Source organism: Ambystoma mexicanum, chromosome 4p (genome assembly GCF_040938575.1).
Source record: "Ambystoma mexicanum isolate Mex_15411 chromosome 4p, UKY_AmexF1_1, whole genome shotgun sequence".
Classification (NCBI taxonomy): domain Eukaryota; kingdom Metazoa; phylum Chordata; class Amphibia; order Caudata; family Ambystomatidae; genus Ambystoma; species Ambystoma mexicanum.
This window is the reverse complement of record NC_090927.1, coordinates 605,072,413-605,089,874: the sequence shown is the minus strand read 5'-3', so window position 1 is coordinate 605,089,874 and position 17,462 is coordinate 605,072,413. Positions and strand designations below refer to the sequence as shown.

Sequence of the window (17,462 nt, the reverse complement as noted above, 5' to 3'; positions counted from 1 at the left end):
AAATTGATGCACCACTGTACAAGGATATGCAATTTAAAATGGGGTACAGTAGGTATCCAAATCAGTAGAGGCCAATGTGTACTGGAAACACATGATGTGGGATGTTCTGACCCACTAGGCTCTGCCCTGCAACATCACTGTGTGCTGCTTTCATCAGAAACAGGATGGCCGTCAAAAAGCTCTATCCGCTAAAATTCTCCGCGAAGTGCACAGGGAAACCTGAAAAATGGGTCAATTTTGCCTGTGTCAGTGGTGGAACCGGAGACCACACTACCAAAACCTGTCATTTGGCTGCCCACAGAGTGAAATGGAATTACCTGAAAAGGCAGGGCTGCATTGCCAGGAAAACCCAGAAGTGCTTTAAAATCCGTTTTTCCTTGGCTGTTGAAAGTGCAAAATCATGGTTCCCAAACATTAGAAAAGATCCAACATCATTGTTGGGTGTTAAACATCACTTTATTTTAAGAATCCACCTAAGCACAATGTCAGGAGAAGAACAAGTTACTTTCTTACCTGGTAAAGTTCTTTCGATGGGATGGTCCGACGACGTATTCCATATCTATGACAGGTAATGTCCACAGCTGTGCTGCTTCGAAAAAAAATCTTCGGGGTCTGCGTACTGCGTCGATGTGCCGTCCCCGAGGACCTCCTCCGACGGCCGACATCACCCGATGTGATAAGTAGGACGCACGACGCCCATAGCCTCAGTTATAGTTTTTTCCCCCCCAGAACGTGTGCCACCAGTTTTCTGCCAGTCAGACACACAAGGCCTTGCGGAACGCAAGCTGCAATCCCAAAAGAAATTCTGCAGCGGGGAAGGTAGGAAGGGAGCGATATGGAATACGTCGTCGGACCATCCCGTCGAAAGAACGTTACCAGGTAAGAAAGTTACTTTTTCTTCGAGGGGATTGGGTCATCCGACGTATTCCATATCTGTGACAGACTCCCAAAGCAGTACCAAGCAAGGAGGTGGGAAAAGAATTTAGAACACAAATTTACCATGCCCAATCAAATTGCGGAATATAGGACTGCCTTGCCAAAGGCCAGATCCTGCCCTCTGATGGAATCGAGGGAGTAGTGACATACAAAAGTATGTACTGAAGCCCAGGTGGCTGCATCACAGATGTGACGAATAGGAACACCCCTCTGCAGGGCAGTAGACGCAGCCGCTCCCCTGGTAGAATGGGCCCGCAAGCCAGCCGGAGGATCCTTACCCGCCAAGCTGTAACACTCGGAGATAGCTAAAATAATCCAACGAGACAAAGTGTTTCGTCACAGTTTGTCCTAAACGCTTTCCAGCGTAGCCAATGAAAAGTTGATCGTCCACTCTGACCCAGGACATGCGCGAAATATAAAAGCTCAACGCTCTCCTAGGATCAAGCCTATGTTGCCTCTCCTCTTCCTTACCAGGATGTGGAGGAGGATAGAACGCCGAAAAAAAGAAGAAAAGAAGGACGAACTCTAAGGACAACCCTGTCCTTATGAAACACAGTGAAGGGTGGCTTAACTGAAAGTGCCTGTAACTCACTCACTCTGCGAGCGGAAGTAGGCGCAACCAAAAACACAGATTTCAAAGTTAACAGCCTCAAAGGGCAAGAATGTAAAGGCTCAAACGGAGTACCCATAAGAAACTTAAGAACAATGTTCAAATCCCAACCGGGCACCAGAAAAGGTGACGGAGGGAACACATTAGTGAGCCCTTTCAACAACTGAGAAATAAAAAAGGAATCTTAAAATAGGAACATTCTTCAGACGAGCGCTTAAAGATGGACAGAGCCGCCAGGAACCTTTAATGGTCCCCACTTGCAAGCCCCTGTGGGCCAAGGAAAGCAAAAAAGACAGAACCATGGGAATGTCACACTCAAAAGGATCCACATTCTTAACCCTGCACCAGTCGCAGAACTTTCTCCAAAGGCAACGGTACAGAGACTTTGTTGCCGGCCGCCTGGCCGAGAGCAACACCTCCATCACTTCTTCAGGGAGGTCCCAATCCTTATACCGCAACCTTTCAGAAGCCAAGCGTGAAGGTTGAGGGATCTGACCTCTGGATGGAGAACCTGACCCCCCTCCAATGAGAGCAGATCGTCTCGGTAGGGAAGACGACGTGGAGGGCAGATGGACAAGTCGAGAAGGTCCGGGTACCACGTCCTCCGGGCCCACACCGGAGCAATGAGGATCATCCGGGAACCGAACCTCCGTAACCTCTGCAGTACTTGCGGGATGACGGGGACTGGAGGAAACGCGTACAGCAGTGGGAACGACCACTCCACCACAAATGCGTCTCCTAAGGCTCCTTTTGGAGGAAATTCCCACGAGCAAAACCTTTCGCACTTCCGGTTGACACTGGAGGTGAAGAGATCTACTTGAGGGGTCCCCCAAAGGGTGAAGATCTCCAGGAGAATCTCCTGAGCCAGCTCCCACTCGTGAGAGACCATGCTCTGCCTGCTCAGAGCCTCCGCCGTCTCGTTGTTGTCTCCGGCCAGACGAACAGCCGAGATCGAAACTTCCTGCTGGATGGCCCAGAACTCGACCTGCATCGCCTCCCTGCACTGAAGAAGTGACCCTGCCCCCCCCTTTTTTTTGAGGCAGTGCATGGCCAGCGTGTTGTCCTTTAGAATCAGGACACTCTTTCCTCGCACAGTCGGCAGAAAAGCCTTCAGGGCTAGCCTGACGGCCCTCAGCTCCAACAGATTGATATGGAGTCTGGACTCCGACGGAGACCAACGACCGCTGACTGTCAACTCGTTGGCATGAGCTCCCCATCCCGTGAGGGATGCGTCCGTCACGATCGTCACCTCCTGCCATGGCAGCCAAAATGGGGCCCCCTTCATCAGATTGCCTTCGACGGCACACCACAGAAGGTCCTGGGCGACCGGGGTCGGCACCTGAACAGGGTCCGACAGCCTGCCGGAGGACTGAGACCACTGGAGCTTGAGTGCCCACTGCAAAGATCTCATCCGCAGATGAGCCTCTGGCACCAGAAGAATGCAGGATGCCATGAGGCCGAGCAGTCTCAAGAACTCGGACGCTGGGAGATTCTCGACAAGTTGAAACTTGTGCACCATCTGCTGAATGTGAAGAGTAGTCACCTGGGGAGGAAAACAGTGCCCCAGGGATGTGTCGAGCACTGCTCCGATGTACTGGAGCCACTGCGTTGGTGTCAAATGGGACTTCTTTAAATTGAGGGAGAAGCCCAGCTTGTGAAGGGAGTGGCAGGTGACGGACAGATGATCCAGGACTTGCTCGGGAGAGCTCCCCCTGATCAACCAATCGTCCAGGTAGGGGTAGACTTGAATCCCCCCTTTCCTGAGATGCGCTGCCACCACCACCATGAGCTTGGTGAAAACCCTCCGGGCGGAGGTCAATCCGAACGGCAGGACCCGAAACTGAAAGTGCGAGTCACCAACCGCGAACCTCAGGTACTTCTTGTGCTTGGGATGGATCGGCACATGGAAGTAAGCATCCTTGAGGTCGAGAGACACCAACCAGTCCTGAAGTTGAAGGGCCTGGAGGACCTGAGAGAGAGTAACAATCTTGAACTTGTCCTTCCTGAAGAGTTTGTTCAAACCGCGCAAGTCCATGATGGGTCTCAATCCCCCGTCTTTCTTCTAAATCAAAAAATAAGGGGAATGCCATCCCTTGTTCCTCTCCGCTACAGGCACCAGTTCTATGGCGCCTTTCTCCAGCAGGGCTTGAATTTCCTGCGCAAAGAGCGGATCCGGACTCTTCAAAGAAAGGTTCCCAGGTGGATTGTCGTGAGGCCTCTGCCGAAAAGGAAGACAGTAGCCGTGGGTTATGATCTCCAGAACCCACACATCTGAAGTAATGGCTTGCCACGCTACAAGATGCTGCGCCAGCCTTCCCCCAACCGGCGAACCATGGGACCTGGCCTCATGACTGAGTGGTAGCGGCTGCGGCGTTGCCTGAGGGCAAAGAGGCAACTGCCCGAGTGCCCTTGGCACCTCGAGTACCCTTGTTTCCACCTCTGGCACTCTTACAGTGGCCTCTTTGACTGCTAGCTCCTCTCGCTTTACTGAAGGACGAGTAATAGCGAAAGGAACCACCCCTCCATTGCTGTCCCCTAGGACGAAAAGGCGGAGGTTGGCGAACTGCAGTGCCCAACGACTTCGCTGCAGCTTTGGAGGTCTGCAACCTCTCAAGGCTCTCGTCAGCCTTGCTGCCAAAAAGATGTTCACCGTCAAAGGGCATGTTGAGGAGCCGGGACTGCACATCAGGAGTGAACCCAGACTTCCTCAACCATGCAAACCTGCGTATTACGGTGCTCGCCGCCATGGACCGTCTGACACAATCTGCCATGTCCAAACCCGACTGAACGGACTCACACATGGCATTCTTGCCATCCTGAACCATAGCAAGTAAACCATCCCTTTCGTCCCCTTCGGGAATACGTTCAGCCGCTAATGCAACACAGTTCCACAGAGTGTGTGTGAAACGAGACAAGGCACATATGGAGTTGGCCGCCTGAAGCGCCTTCCCCCCTGAAGAAAACACTTTCTTCGCCCAGCTGTCAAAACGTTTGTCGTCCCTATCCGGAGGGATGGTAGGATACGACGCCTGCTTTGCCAGGGCCATAGCCGCCTGCACCACCAAACTCTCCGGAGTGGGGTGCCTGGACAAGTAGCAGGGGGCGCTACTGGCTGGACGTCATTTTCACGACAAAGACTTGCCCACTGCCGGGAGACTCTCCGGAGCAGTCCAAGCCGCCGCCACCCTTCTCTGCAGAGCCATATGAAACGGCAAAACAGAGTCAGTGGGGGGACCAAGATCAAGGATGTCCGTGAGATCATCCTGAACGAACTCCCCTGGGGGAGCTGACCAACCCAAGTACTCGGTGACCCGAGACATAAGGCGCCGATATGAAGAATCGGCATGAGTGCCAGGCTCCGGCCTACAAAACTCCACCTCCGGAGAGGTGTCCAGTCCACTGGCATCATGCAGTGACTGCCTCAGGTCATCAAACTGGCTATGGCCCGAGATAAGGTAATCTGGAACCGTAACCGGAACCAAGCCGTCATCAGAGCCTTCATCACCCTCTGAAATGTACTCCAGGCGGGGAGAGGAAGACCTCTGGGGACCAAAGCAGTGCCTGACCTTAGCCAGAGCCTTTCTAGGGGCTAACCCAATGGCACAGGGCCCCTCTGACACCACAAAAGGCGTTGAGGGCGCCGAACGAGTCGGCGCCGGTGTCGACGGAAACAGCGTCGACGTCAGCTGCAGCGCCGCCAGCATCGACGGCGTTGACACAGGCCTCGAAGCCAGAGCTCCGAGCGTGTCTCTCGATGACCTAGGCGCCGACAACGTTGACGACCCCCTCGGAGGCGGAGCCTCGATAGAAATAGTCGACGTCTTCGAAGACGGCACAGGATCACGCGGTCTCGAGCGTGTCGAGGACTGGGACCTGGAACGGGCATGGTGAGAACGGCTACCCTTGTCCGAGCGGGATCTCTCTCGCGAGCCGTGCCGACCACCCGAGCCCGAAGGAGTACGAGCGGTGTCTCTCGACTGGTGCCGACCGACCCCACTCGGAGGCACAGACGGACCGGTGCCCTGCGATTCAAGAATCGCTAGCATCTGCTTTCCGAAGGAAGCCCATTTCTCCGGTGTTGCTTGCATGGAGGGATAAGCTACCCGCCGACGGGCGGAGTCCACGGAAGAGGACAGGGAAGGCGACCGATGCTGGCGCTTCCGGGAATGCCTCGAAGAGGCGGAGGAGTGGCGAGACCAACTCCTGGAAGGAGACCCACTGGATTTCCGATGATGACGTGGAGAGTCGCCCCTCGAGTCATCCGTCGAAAGCCCCGCAGACCTCGACGTCCGGGGCTTAGACACCCGACCTACCGACAGCTTCTTCTTGCGTTCCCGCAAGGCCGTCAACACAGTTGTCCGTATCCTGGGCCTCCCCGAGGCACCAGAGGCAGGCGTCGTGCGAGTCCGTGACCGACATCTTGGACCCACAGTCCCCGCATTTCTTGAAGCCCGGACGCGGGGTTGAAGATGAAGTAGACATCGCCACAAACACGTCTTCACAAAAAACTGAACAGGTTCAACGAACCGAGAAGAAAACAGCAAACTCCAAAGAGTCGAGGCGTACCGAGATTCACGAAGCGAACACGTTCGCGGAAAAAAACGGAACTGAGGCTATGGGTGTCGTGTGTCCTACTTATCACATTGGGTGAGGTTGGCCGTCGGAGGAGGACCTCAGGGACGGCGCATCGACGTCATCGACGCAGGACGCAGACGCCAAAGATTTTCCGAAGCAGCACAGCTGTGGACATTACCTGTCATACATATGGAATACGTCGGAGGACTCAATCCCCTCGAAGCACATTTAATCACAAGAAAATTCCCATTCAAAAAGGTGCTTGCATGGAAAAATCTGTCAGATATGGGCGCAGTACCGCCGCTCGCCTGTGTCAGAGCTGTCATTTACTTATACTGTTAGTTAAACTGGTACATTAAGATCAAATTGTGGAAAAGAAGAGACTTGCCATCAAAAGCAATATAGGTTGCTACAATTCAATCTCTATGTTTGAAAAAGACTGGAATTATGAGATCTGTGGGTATATTTGTTGAAAATGTAAGTTTATTTAGAAAAAACATTTTTAAACAAGGGGTTTTAAAAGTGAACTAATGTTAGCCACAGTACTTCAAAGGCACATTCCACAGTTTGCCCCAAACAAAGGCATCTTCCCCCTGCTCTCTGCTCAGGAACTGTCATTGAGTTGTTAATGGAGGTGGGAGGAGATTTTGGCCCGTTGCTCTGAGGAGAGACAATAGACTCCCTTGATTGAAAAGATATGCGGATTCAACTGTCAAGAGAAAACAACTGCCAGCAGGAAGAGAGCCGTGGAGTGCTCTGGACCCAGCCAAACCTTGGGGGCGGGACCAGACAGATATGTGTATCTTGACCCACAAGGAAATATCTTTTAGAAAAATACTCACAGAGAACTGTGCCAGATTTGTATAAATCTGTAAATATAGTGTTGTTAAAATGAAATTTTTTGCTCACAGTTGGAAACTAATCTGAACTGATCTGTGCGATGTTCAGAGACAAGACTACCAAAATGTTGATGTTGTAGCAATTGTGATAATGCTAGAAATATGAAACTTCACAGGATAATGCCCAGATGTCATGCGCATGTATGGAGAAAAATGTGGACAGACCTGACACTGGGTACCCCACCAAAAGCGCGAAAAACTGTCAATTGTGAACCGAAGCTCGCACTAAAATGAAACTCGGACGGATACGTGCTCTACTAAATCTGTGATGTGAATATTGTTAGCAAGTTGGTGATATTGTAAATATGATTTATGTGAAAAATAGATTTACTGTACTGAAACAAAGCGGCGGTACTCCCTGGATTGTAAAATGCAGCATCACTTTGACACTAGATTTCCTTCTCAAATCAGGAGAGGGGAAATACTTTAACCAATAGGAATCCTAGAGGGTGTGCTTAGTATAATTTAGCCTACCCACCCCTTTGGGAAATACATAAATAGAGACTGCTTAGGACTTAGAGAGACAGACAGATTCACCCATCAACTGACTTACTGGCGAAGCGCTCTGCAGGAGAACCCAGATCCAAGACTCCAGAACTTTGAAAGCAGAGAAGGCCCAATTCCAAAACTGAATCTTTCTCAGCTGGCCTTTAAAATCTTGAAACCTGATTTACCCCAAGCTTCCAAGGGGCACACTGAAAATTGAACAGCCGGGCTGTGCTGATTCGGCTTTCTTGTCAAGAACTCTTGCTAGAACCCCGAGATCCAAACCAGTAGAGCAGAGCTGAACCTGACAGCTGCTACCCAGAACCAACCCGTCGGATCCAGTCCAGAGGTCGTGCAGAGACCAGAGTGCCGTGCTGAGTGCAGAACCGGGTGCCTGAATCCTGTCCGGTGGGCTAGCAGAATTCCAGTTCAAAACCTTTGACCAGATCCTGACGGACCTATTCCAAAACCATAGTTGTGAGTATCTATAGCATAGAATTGTCCATACCCAACCTCTTATCTTTAAGAAATCCAATCCAACCCATTCTATCATATCAAGAACTGCATTGTAGAATCTCTTTCTTGTTTTTCTGAATCTTTCCCTCATCCATATAGTCCTTTGTTAATTGTAGTGATAAATTCATCTTTGCGCTAATATATTTGCTGAAGAAAGACAAGCGTCTTGGCGGGCAAAAGTCAGAGCAGAGGCACCGCTGTTCTGGTGGCTGTCCGTTGGGTATCTTGCATCTTCATAGCCTCCTTAGTGTAAAGAAAATCTGTTTGTAATTCAAAAGCGCATCTTTCATTTGAAAATCTTGACTCTTTCTGAGAAAAATCGACCTCTACTAAAACCTCTGTAACTTCCATACCGTAAATGCTAGAAATGAAATGTAAGTGTCAGATTAAGGCTAACATCGTCAGCTTTCCAACAAACCCAAACCTGCATATAGTTTTCTCGCAATCGCGTTTCTCGCGCGTGGAAAAGTTTGCATCGAATTCGCGTTTGGCTCAATTTCAACACGTGTAAAACAGCTATTCTTTGCATCCGACCTCAGAATTCAGTTTCCAATCTGCTAGTTATTCAATCATCATTGCTAGTGTTTACCTGAAACTATACAAAGTGGCTCCCACTAGTTTTGAATCCAATTTAGAGAATTAAATTTATTTTCCAGTGTTTTTCCCATTCATTCAAAACCACATTCAAAAGCATTTGACCTGTTTTAAAATCATTCCTGTTTCTCTCTCTGCTTGCTGGGGGAATTGGGATTGAAACTGTATTGGTTGAGATTGTATATTCCTGAAACCTGTTTTCTCTCCTTCCATCTCTATATTGCATATTAGGGGGGATTTAGTACTATCAGGGGAAAAGAGTGACCTTGCATTTGATTGAACCTACATCAAGTATTATTCCATGCTGCATTGTTTTCCTATCCATATCAAGCCTTATTCCATGCTGCATTATTTTTCTTATCCATACTCATTCTGATTAAAGAGATTGTTGATTGTTGTGATATCACCCAATGCTGATCATCGTATAAATATTAATAGTGTGATATCTAGATATTGCTCAAATTCATAAAATAAATCTTTTAACTTTGCAAAACAGCCTGCATCCTGGTTCAGTGTGACCGGGGGGATACAAAGAGAGGGACGTGATATAAGGGTACATCATTCAGATATAAAAGAATTTATAGACCAACATATATAATTAAGGGTTCCAACTGTGCATCACACGCTAGGCATTGACTTAGGTGGAGTGCTGGGTTGAAACCACTTACAATGAACATTTCTGTACCGCTGATTTAGACTGGAAAGAATCGTGTTAATGGTTAAGGCTATTTTGATGTTGCTAATGTAAACCACTAAACAGAAATTCCACAAAAGCAATAGATCCCTTGCTAGGAATATCCTTGAGGGTGCAAGGAGAAAATTATACACATGATCCTGCTGCCAAAGAGGCAGGCCAAGCCCTATCCTAATAACACAGCGTGAAGAGGATTTAAGAACGTGCTTCACATACTCCCTAAAAGAAATGTGAACTTACCTCTGCTTGGACTCTGGTGAATTTAACACCTGCTCAGCCACAACTGATTCTATGAGGTTATGTTCGTGATATCTAGTATTTCGTGAAACGTGTACCAAATAGTAGCTTCTGTAGAAGACAGAAGCATCAGGTGAGACTGTGATGGAGAATAGCCAGTGTTGCACCTTTTAGGCTAATAGATCTCTCTGACCATGTACACTCCTTAGTTGACTAGCCAATCATAGCACCGCCAGTGAGGGACAACTGGTGGTTGTTCACAATTGAGCCAGGAGGCACAAGAGAAGACCAGAGACATAAAGGCTGCTTGCCTGCCCCTCCTGACCGCTACCTAACCTACAAATGATCACTGGAACTACCCAAGGGAAGTGGAGTGGCCAATTTCACCCTATCTTTCGCCATTCCTGCCCCACAAACCCTTACTATGTGGTGGCACATGCCAGTGCCCCACCCTCCACCCTTGTTACTGCTCCTCTAGCTTCAATCAGTCTGTGGTGGCCCAGGCATTCCCTGGTCTATGAGTGAATATAAAAATGAAGGCTTTAGCTATTCAGTTATTTTTTGCCTTACTAATCTTTATTGCAGCTACTGAGGACACTGTTGCATATGTGAAAGTAAAGGTAAGAATATATTTGCACCCAGGAAGCCAGTGACATGTATAGTGTACAGACGGGCCCACATTCTCAAGAGCTATAAAACAATACTCAACAATGGAGTACTTAAAGTGCACTTTTAACCCCAGCTTTATTCAAAGCATAAAATCTCGGCCAGGTACAGCATACAAACAGGTCTCACCAAATATAATGAGTGCACATGGATTTTGTACTACAGATATGTCAACAATTATGCCATACTATGATTTCATTTACAAAACTTATAAGGGGTTACGATTGGTTAATTCCTTAAGATACATATAGACTACATAAGTGCTGCTTTCGTCATTGGGCTATAACTGATGGCTCCTCCTGAGCTCAGCCCCTCACAAATAATATTTTCACTACATCATTATATAAGTCACTCATTGGCTGGTATTATTCATCACAGGCATTATGGCAAGCAGGATTTGTATTGGTTGGCACATGTACTTTTTGGCACTGGAGACAAACTTAAATTTATCAGTAATTAAGTCCTTTGGCATACTGATCTCATGCACCTGGCCATCAATGGTAGTTTGTGCTCTTATGTTTTAATTAGCTTGGGAGTCTACTGCCTCTTATTCTGTCCATTACTCCCTTCTGTGCATCAGATCTTAGCACTTGTACAAACTACTGTCTGGGTGGCTTCAAGCTTCTAAAATAAATTTGTTTTTCTGTGAATGCAGCATCTTTATCTGAGGCCTTGCTACTCTTATGACTGCTGCGGCCTCTGTGCTAAGAGAATTGCTGTACTTCTGCGCTTCTCGTCTCCATATTAGAGACCTCTATTAGTCAGTTCACGTTACATTCACCTTGTGCATCTGCCATACATTGATTTCCCTGCCTGTGTATTCTGCATCTATTCTGCCTGTAGTTCAATCTGCCCTATCAGTGTAGTGAGTCCCTCTCTTGATATCTGGAAACCTCCTCCCATCTATACTGCATACAGCACACTACTTGTGCTTTCTACTATCCAACTGTAATCCCTACTAGTGTCGCAGAACCTAATTCTTTATGGCAGAAACGTGTATATTGACTATTTCAAGTATTGCGTCTTAGAACCTGCTTTAGCTTGTCTCATCTCTCACCCCTAAATTCATGGGGCGGCAAGGCTGATGCAGCTGGTATTGCTTCTCACCTCTACAGTAGTGGTAAGGAGTAGGGGCAGGAATTGGTACTTGCATAGCAGGGGCAGAGACCTGCATGTTAATCTGCCCCATTACAATAATGATATGAAAGTAACTTAGAGGACCTCTGCAATCTTAAAAGCTATTAGCCTATCATGGTCCTATGTGTACATCAATGTATGGATATCCATGCAGATGTATTCTCCTCACTCTCCATTCTCCTGTTGGCATCGCAACTGTCCCATCCCCCTTACTACAAGCCCTGAAATGTGATCGTCTTTCATCCTCAAGGTCATCCACACAAAGAACTCTCATTCCTCGTAGCCACTGATGAACCAAGAAATGTAATCCAAACGTTAATCAGATCACCGTAGAACAGTCTTCGAATCATGATAATGCAGGCTAAGTGCATTTTTGCCACATTGTCTAATATTTTTTTGGTTATTTTGTCTGGTTTAGATTTTAATTTGAGTATCAAGCGCTTTTTATATCCACAATAAGTTCATCAAAGTACATAAGAGTATAAGGGGGGAAATTAGCCGGTCCGATAGCACAGTGAGTAGAGCGCTCGCTTTGACATCTGCGCAGATCCTTCTGACGCAGGTTCGAATCCCGGCACGGTCAAATTCAGCCTTTCATCCTTCCGAGGTCGATAAATGAGCACCACACACGGTTGGTAATAATAAGCAGTGCTTAGATGCCCAAGTGTTTGTAGCGCTATATAAATGCTAAATTAATTAAATGCTGAATTAATTAAATTAAACAGCTGCATTGGATCAGGTTGATGGGTGTAGTTTTAGCAGTGCAAGCCATCACTCTACAGAGTGCACCTCAATGTATGTTAATAATGCTATTGCCATTTGTGGTAGTGTTTGCTAGATTTCCAAAATTCATATATTAATATTTCATTACCCATTTGTTTTGTTGTTTTCTAGATCTCCGACATCCATGTCACCGGGGAGTCACAGGATATGTCTGCAAAAGAGAAACTGCTCCTGTGGACACAGCGCACGACCGATGGTTATGGTGGAATACGCTGTGAAAACTTCACTACATGTTGGCGGGACGGGAGACTTTTTAATGCTATCATTCATAGATATAGGTAATTAAGTGTGTTTTTCAATTTTTTTAGCAATGCTTAATGTCACACTGACTGGCAATCCTGGTCAGCAGAATTATATATATATATAACACGTGGAGTCTTCTTGATGTGCATCAAAAATGCTTGCTTGAGTAGATACGGATTTCAAACTGTGAGCTAATGCAAGTTTGGCATTTGACTAGATTACCCTCCATTGACACATTTTAATAGCTCTATGCGATAAAAAGAAATGCATATCCATTCATTTTGCTATAGGATTCGAACAGGGTCACTTGTTCTTTCAGACATTGTGAAGTAAGAGGGATTGTGGGGGATAGCTGTAAGTGCAAGGAGACGCAATCTGTAGTAATGTGGCAGGGGACATGTTTGGAAAAATGTCAGACTTTTAAAAGAGCACACAAGGCATTCATACATAGAAGAGCTCTGGATACGGAACACAAGAAAATGAGCCAACAAGGAGAAAGAAAACGAAGTTTAAAGCTTGAAAGATGCAACACATCGTGTTAAGGAAAGACGAGTTCCACAATACACTACGCTGCAGACGGGGTTACAAAATTCCATGATTGGGAACTTTTCCACCAGGGATTTCTACCATGGAAATAATGGAACTTACATTCCGGTGCCCTGTTAAGAGAAAACTTGTTCATATACATAAATCCTATATGCCCTGAAACAAGGGGCAGATGAGCTAGATAAGAAGGGAGTAAGTAGTGCACTGTCCCCAGACCCTGACATTACAAAATAGAGCGCACAAACGAAAAATAGCAAATAATACCCCGATATGAAGGTTAGAGAAATGCATTCCATTCCCAGGAGGGAGGAGAAGGCGAAGGACTGTATTTAAAGCTGAAGGTAAGCAAATAAGGATGAACAGAAAATGTAGACGTTAGTTTTCCATCCTTAAAGTTCAGTGTTGGATAAAACATCTAAAAGGGATGACAACTACAATGAATAAGACCAAAAAGAAAAACATTTTCAGAAAAATATAGCTCTCCTACTATGAATTAATTGTAAACGGTTTTCCTACCTTCTAAGTTCTGTTGCTGCATGTTTGTTGAGTATAATAGTTTTCCAAAAGGTCCCTTAAATGTGCCAAAGTGAAAACGTTCAGTAGCTTTTGTTGTCTTTGAATTGAAATCTAAGCACATAATTCACAAGGATAATCGAGGTTGTTTTTTTATTACATCAAATTGCAATGGGATATGAATGAACTGTGCTAAAGCATTGGAAATGCATTGAACAGTGGCTTCATAGAATTCGCAGCCTTGGATTTCTGTGACGTGTGCAGTCCAGGTCTCTGAGTTAAGTACTAGGTTCAACATGTTAGTTTACAAACGCCGAGATGGACGTGAGAAGCAATATTTCAATCTAGATGAATTGTGGTACAGAGTGATATTATATGGCTATCGGGACATACTTCGAAAATGTGGAGGTCTCTGCCACTGTGGGGTTATTGTGGAAAATAGTTTTATTGTCTTTAAGACACAGTCTAAGGGCAAATGAAGGGATACATTATTTTCAAAACAAAACAAATGATCTGGGGCGTATGCACATTACGATATGAGCACAAGGGGTGCTGCAGCGTCCAGAAAAGGCATATATTAGCCTTTCTCAATGCAGGAATTGAAAAGTGGCAGATAGGCCACCTTGACCCTGCACAAAGGCCAACTAAGGCAAGATTTAGAATGCTGTGTTCAGTTTTGGGCACCATGCTTCAAAATATGTTAGCAAATAATAGCACCATGGGTGAATGTGACAGTCGATCGGGTTGCTCAAAATGCAGGCTGTATCTCTTGATCCAAGGCCGCGTTCTGAGCAACCCATGTACTGCTTTCACCGCCCGCCATCTTTTCTGACACGTCACTCCAACCACACATCAGACTCCCAACAACTGCTCCACCCACCCCCACCACACTTTCCTGCCTTCCCACCAACCTCTGCTCTCCTCCCCATACTCCATCATTCAGAGCATGGTAACTAGGGAACTGCAGAAGAGACTATAGGTAGTCCCTTCACCATTTTGCCCTGGGGCCATCTTCTTTTGTAGTTATTTATATTAACTTGTGGAAAGACCACCAGGCTCTTTCACAATTTAAAAAAAACAGCTATTGGCATGCCAGGGGTTAGCCCACGGTGTTAATAGCTATTATACCTGTTTCCAAGGAGATTATTGGGTGTTAAAGGCTGGGGGACATAGTTAAAGGCCTTGGGCCTGGCCATTGCCACCTGATACAGCCCTTGGAATCAGCATTTTGCTTAATGAAATGGTTCAACTTGGGCCAGCAAGTTAAATAATAGAATACTGAGTTATGATTTGTTTAGAAGATTAAGAGGGGGTGCAGTTTTCCTGTATAAGAATATGGTGGAAGTCAGAATTGGCAAATATCGTGTTGATTCACACGACCCTAGAGAGTGAATGTAGGCTCACCTACTAGGACTTTTAATGGATGGAGGTTTAATACTGCTCACAGAAAATGGCAAGTTTAGGGCTTAAGAGTTATGCTATGGCTACACTCTAGATACAATACTTACAGACAAAGTTTACTGCATATTGAAGGACTTCTTAAAGAAGAACACAAGTGCATTGATAGCCAGCAAGATCGCTTAGTAGGTTAAATCCTTGCTGATGAGATCCGTGGGTTATCTAAAGGTTGCAGGTGCAAATCCTACAACGGCCAACTCATCATCTCTCGAGGTCACTAAATAAGTAGCAACTTCGGTGGGATAATAATTGTAAATTAAAAATAAATTCAATGTACAGCGCTTTGGTGAAAGCGTTATGCAAATAACAAATTATTATTTATTTTCAAGTAACATTTCGGAGCCACTATTGTTCTGATGCCGATTTGATTCATGAAGGATTCTTACTGTCTTTGCTCTTTTTAAACAAAAATAATTACCTAAGGTTGTGTGATGGGTTTCTATATGCTAAGGAGAATCTCTCATTTTTTGTGAAATTTGAGGTGTTTTAGTAAATGGATTCTAGCACGAAAGCCAGATCTTCCTAGCAGTCTCCTCTCTCTGTAGTTGAAAAACTGTTGTTGGTGGGGTTGTACCGAGATGGGCCTGCTCGTCATTGGTTGTATAGTTAAACTTAACAACGTTCATAAGAAAGTCGCACAGTGTACACTTTCTTTTGGGCATTGGTAACTGGCATGCCAGCAGCTGATGCACAGTACCAAGCGTGAAAGTATGCACAGAGGGAAATCTGCACATGCAGAAACTGGGTAACATTTTCTCATGTAGGTTCTCCTTTAAAAGCGTAAGTGACTCAAATGGAACCCCTTCACATTATACATATGTCTGTTGACACATCTCACCTTATTAATCCGTTATTATATGGTGAGGGGAGGTATATGTGCGAATTTTAAATTCATCTTGAGCAGCACTTTCAAAAGTGCCCCATCCAACGTATTCACTTAGAAATGGTAAAACCATTGTTGGCTGCCAAATCTGCTGCAAAATACTCCATGCCAGCAAGAAAAGAAACTGCTGGAACATAGATCTAGAGGCCCTAACAAGCCTCCTAGACTCAACCATCCCAAGTGAAACAGAACCCACCAAAACAACCATAGACACAGCAAAAGACACACTCGACAGCTGAATTACAAAGCCTCTTGACCAACTGACACCAGCAAAGAAATTCAAAGCCCCACCAAACAAACTGGCAGCAAAATGGTTCACAAAAGAAGGTTTAAGTTACTTAGCCGTTACTATTCTCCAGCATGGGTTTGGCATGGATTCACATGCTCATGAATATTACCCGTCGTCAGGCTGGGAATCCTCGGTAAAGAAAAAACAGTTTCACTTTCACTTACAAACTGTATTTCTCCGCTAAACCAATCACTGTCCTCTGGGACATACTGCCCCCACCCAATAGCTGTCCTCTCCCTGGCAGCCATCTTCAGATTTGCTAAGCACATAAAGTGGCAGTATGACTAAGAAGAGACGCAGAGGGGTCAGAGGGAGGGTTCGTATGTGAATCCATGCCACACCCATCCTGGAGAATAATAGTTACAGGTAAGTAACTTAAACCTTCTCCAGCATGGGGTCCGGCATGGATTCACATGCTCCTGAATAAGGAATAGACTGCAGTCCAACATTACACAAACATGGGAGGTGGCAAGGCTCAACAGAAGCAATTACACTTAACCCTGGAACAGACTCACGTTAAGCAAACAGGTTGCCTAGCACTGTTTTGCCGACTCTGGACTCCTCCCTGGAATACCTGTCGATGCAGTAGGATTTTGTGAAGGTGTGCGTGGACCTCCACGTAGCAGCCCTGCAGATGTCAAGCAGGGGCACACCAGACAGGAACGTGATGCAGCCGGAGAGCCATCTTGAAAGGGAGCCCTTGCACAGAGCCTTCCCATGGTTCACCGGACCAAAGTTCACAAACAGCTGTGAAGTCTTAGAAAACTCTTTGGGCGTGTCATGCAGAACTTCAGGGCACAAGCAAAGTCCAGCTAGTACAAGGCCCTTTCCACCGGCGACAAAGGTTTCGGGGAAAAAACAGGTAACACCAAAGGCTCATTGAGGTGGAATTTCGACTGAACCTTAGGCATGAAGGAGGGGTGCGTACGTAGCACCACCCTCGATTTGTGGAAAGTCAGGTATGGTTGCTTGCAGGATAGGGCCTTGATCTCACCTACCCTTCTGGCAGAGGTGATGGCCACAAGGAAAGCCGTTTTCCATGAGAGAAACTTGAGCGGGGCCTGATGCAGAGACTCGAAAGAGGCCCTCATGAGCCTAGTCAAAACCACGTTGAGTTCCCACGCCTGGACTGGAGTCTTCACCAGCGAGAATGATCTGAAAAGTCCTTTGAGAAACTCCTTGACGAGTCGGTGGGACCCAAGTGAAGATCTTCGTGGTGACCTGCTGTAGCGGGAAATAGCCGCCAGATATACCTTGATGGAGACGTGTGCCAGTCCAACCTTGGCCAAGGATAGCAAGTACGGCAGGGTCTGTGGGGCCATAACCCTCAAAGGGTTAATCTTCTGCGACTGGCACCACATAGCGAAACACTTCCACTTGTTACCGTAGCACTTCAA

At 46.5% G+C, this 17,462-nt stretch overlaps 1 protein-coding gene across 17 annotated transcripts in view; it reads left to right on the top strand.

Moving 5' to 3' along the window:
- DST (dystonin) overlaps window positions 1–17,462 on the top strand; it is a 2,190,048-nt gene that overhangs the window by 1,020,004 nt on the left and 1,152,582 nt on the right. For all 17 annotated transcript variants that reach the window (XM_069606170.1, XM_069606155.1, XM_069606164.1 and 14 more), the window contains one exon: window positions 12,245–12,411. In XM_069606170.1, the coding sequence (XP_069462271.1) occupies window positions 12,245–12,411 (167 nt within the window). The remainder of the gene's footprint in view (window positions 1–12,244; window positions 12,412–17,462) is intronic.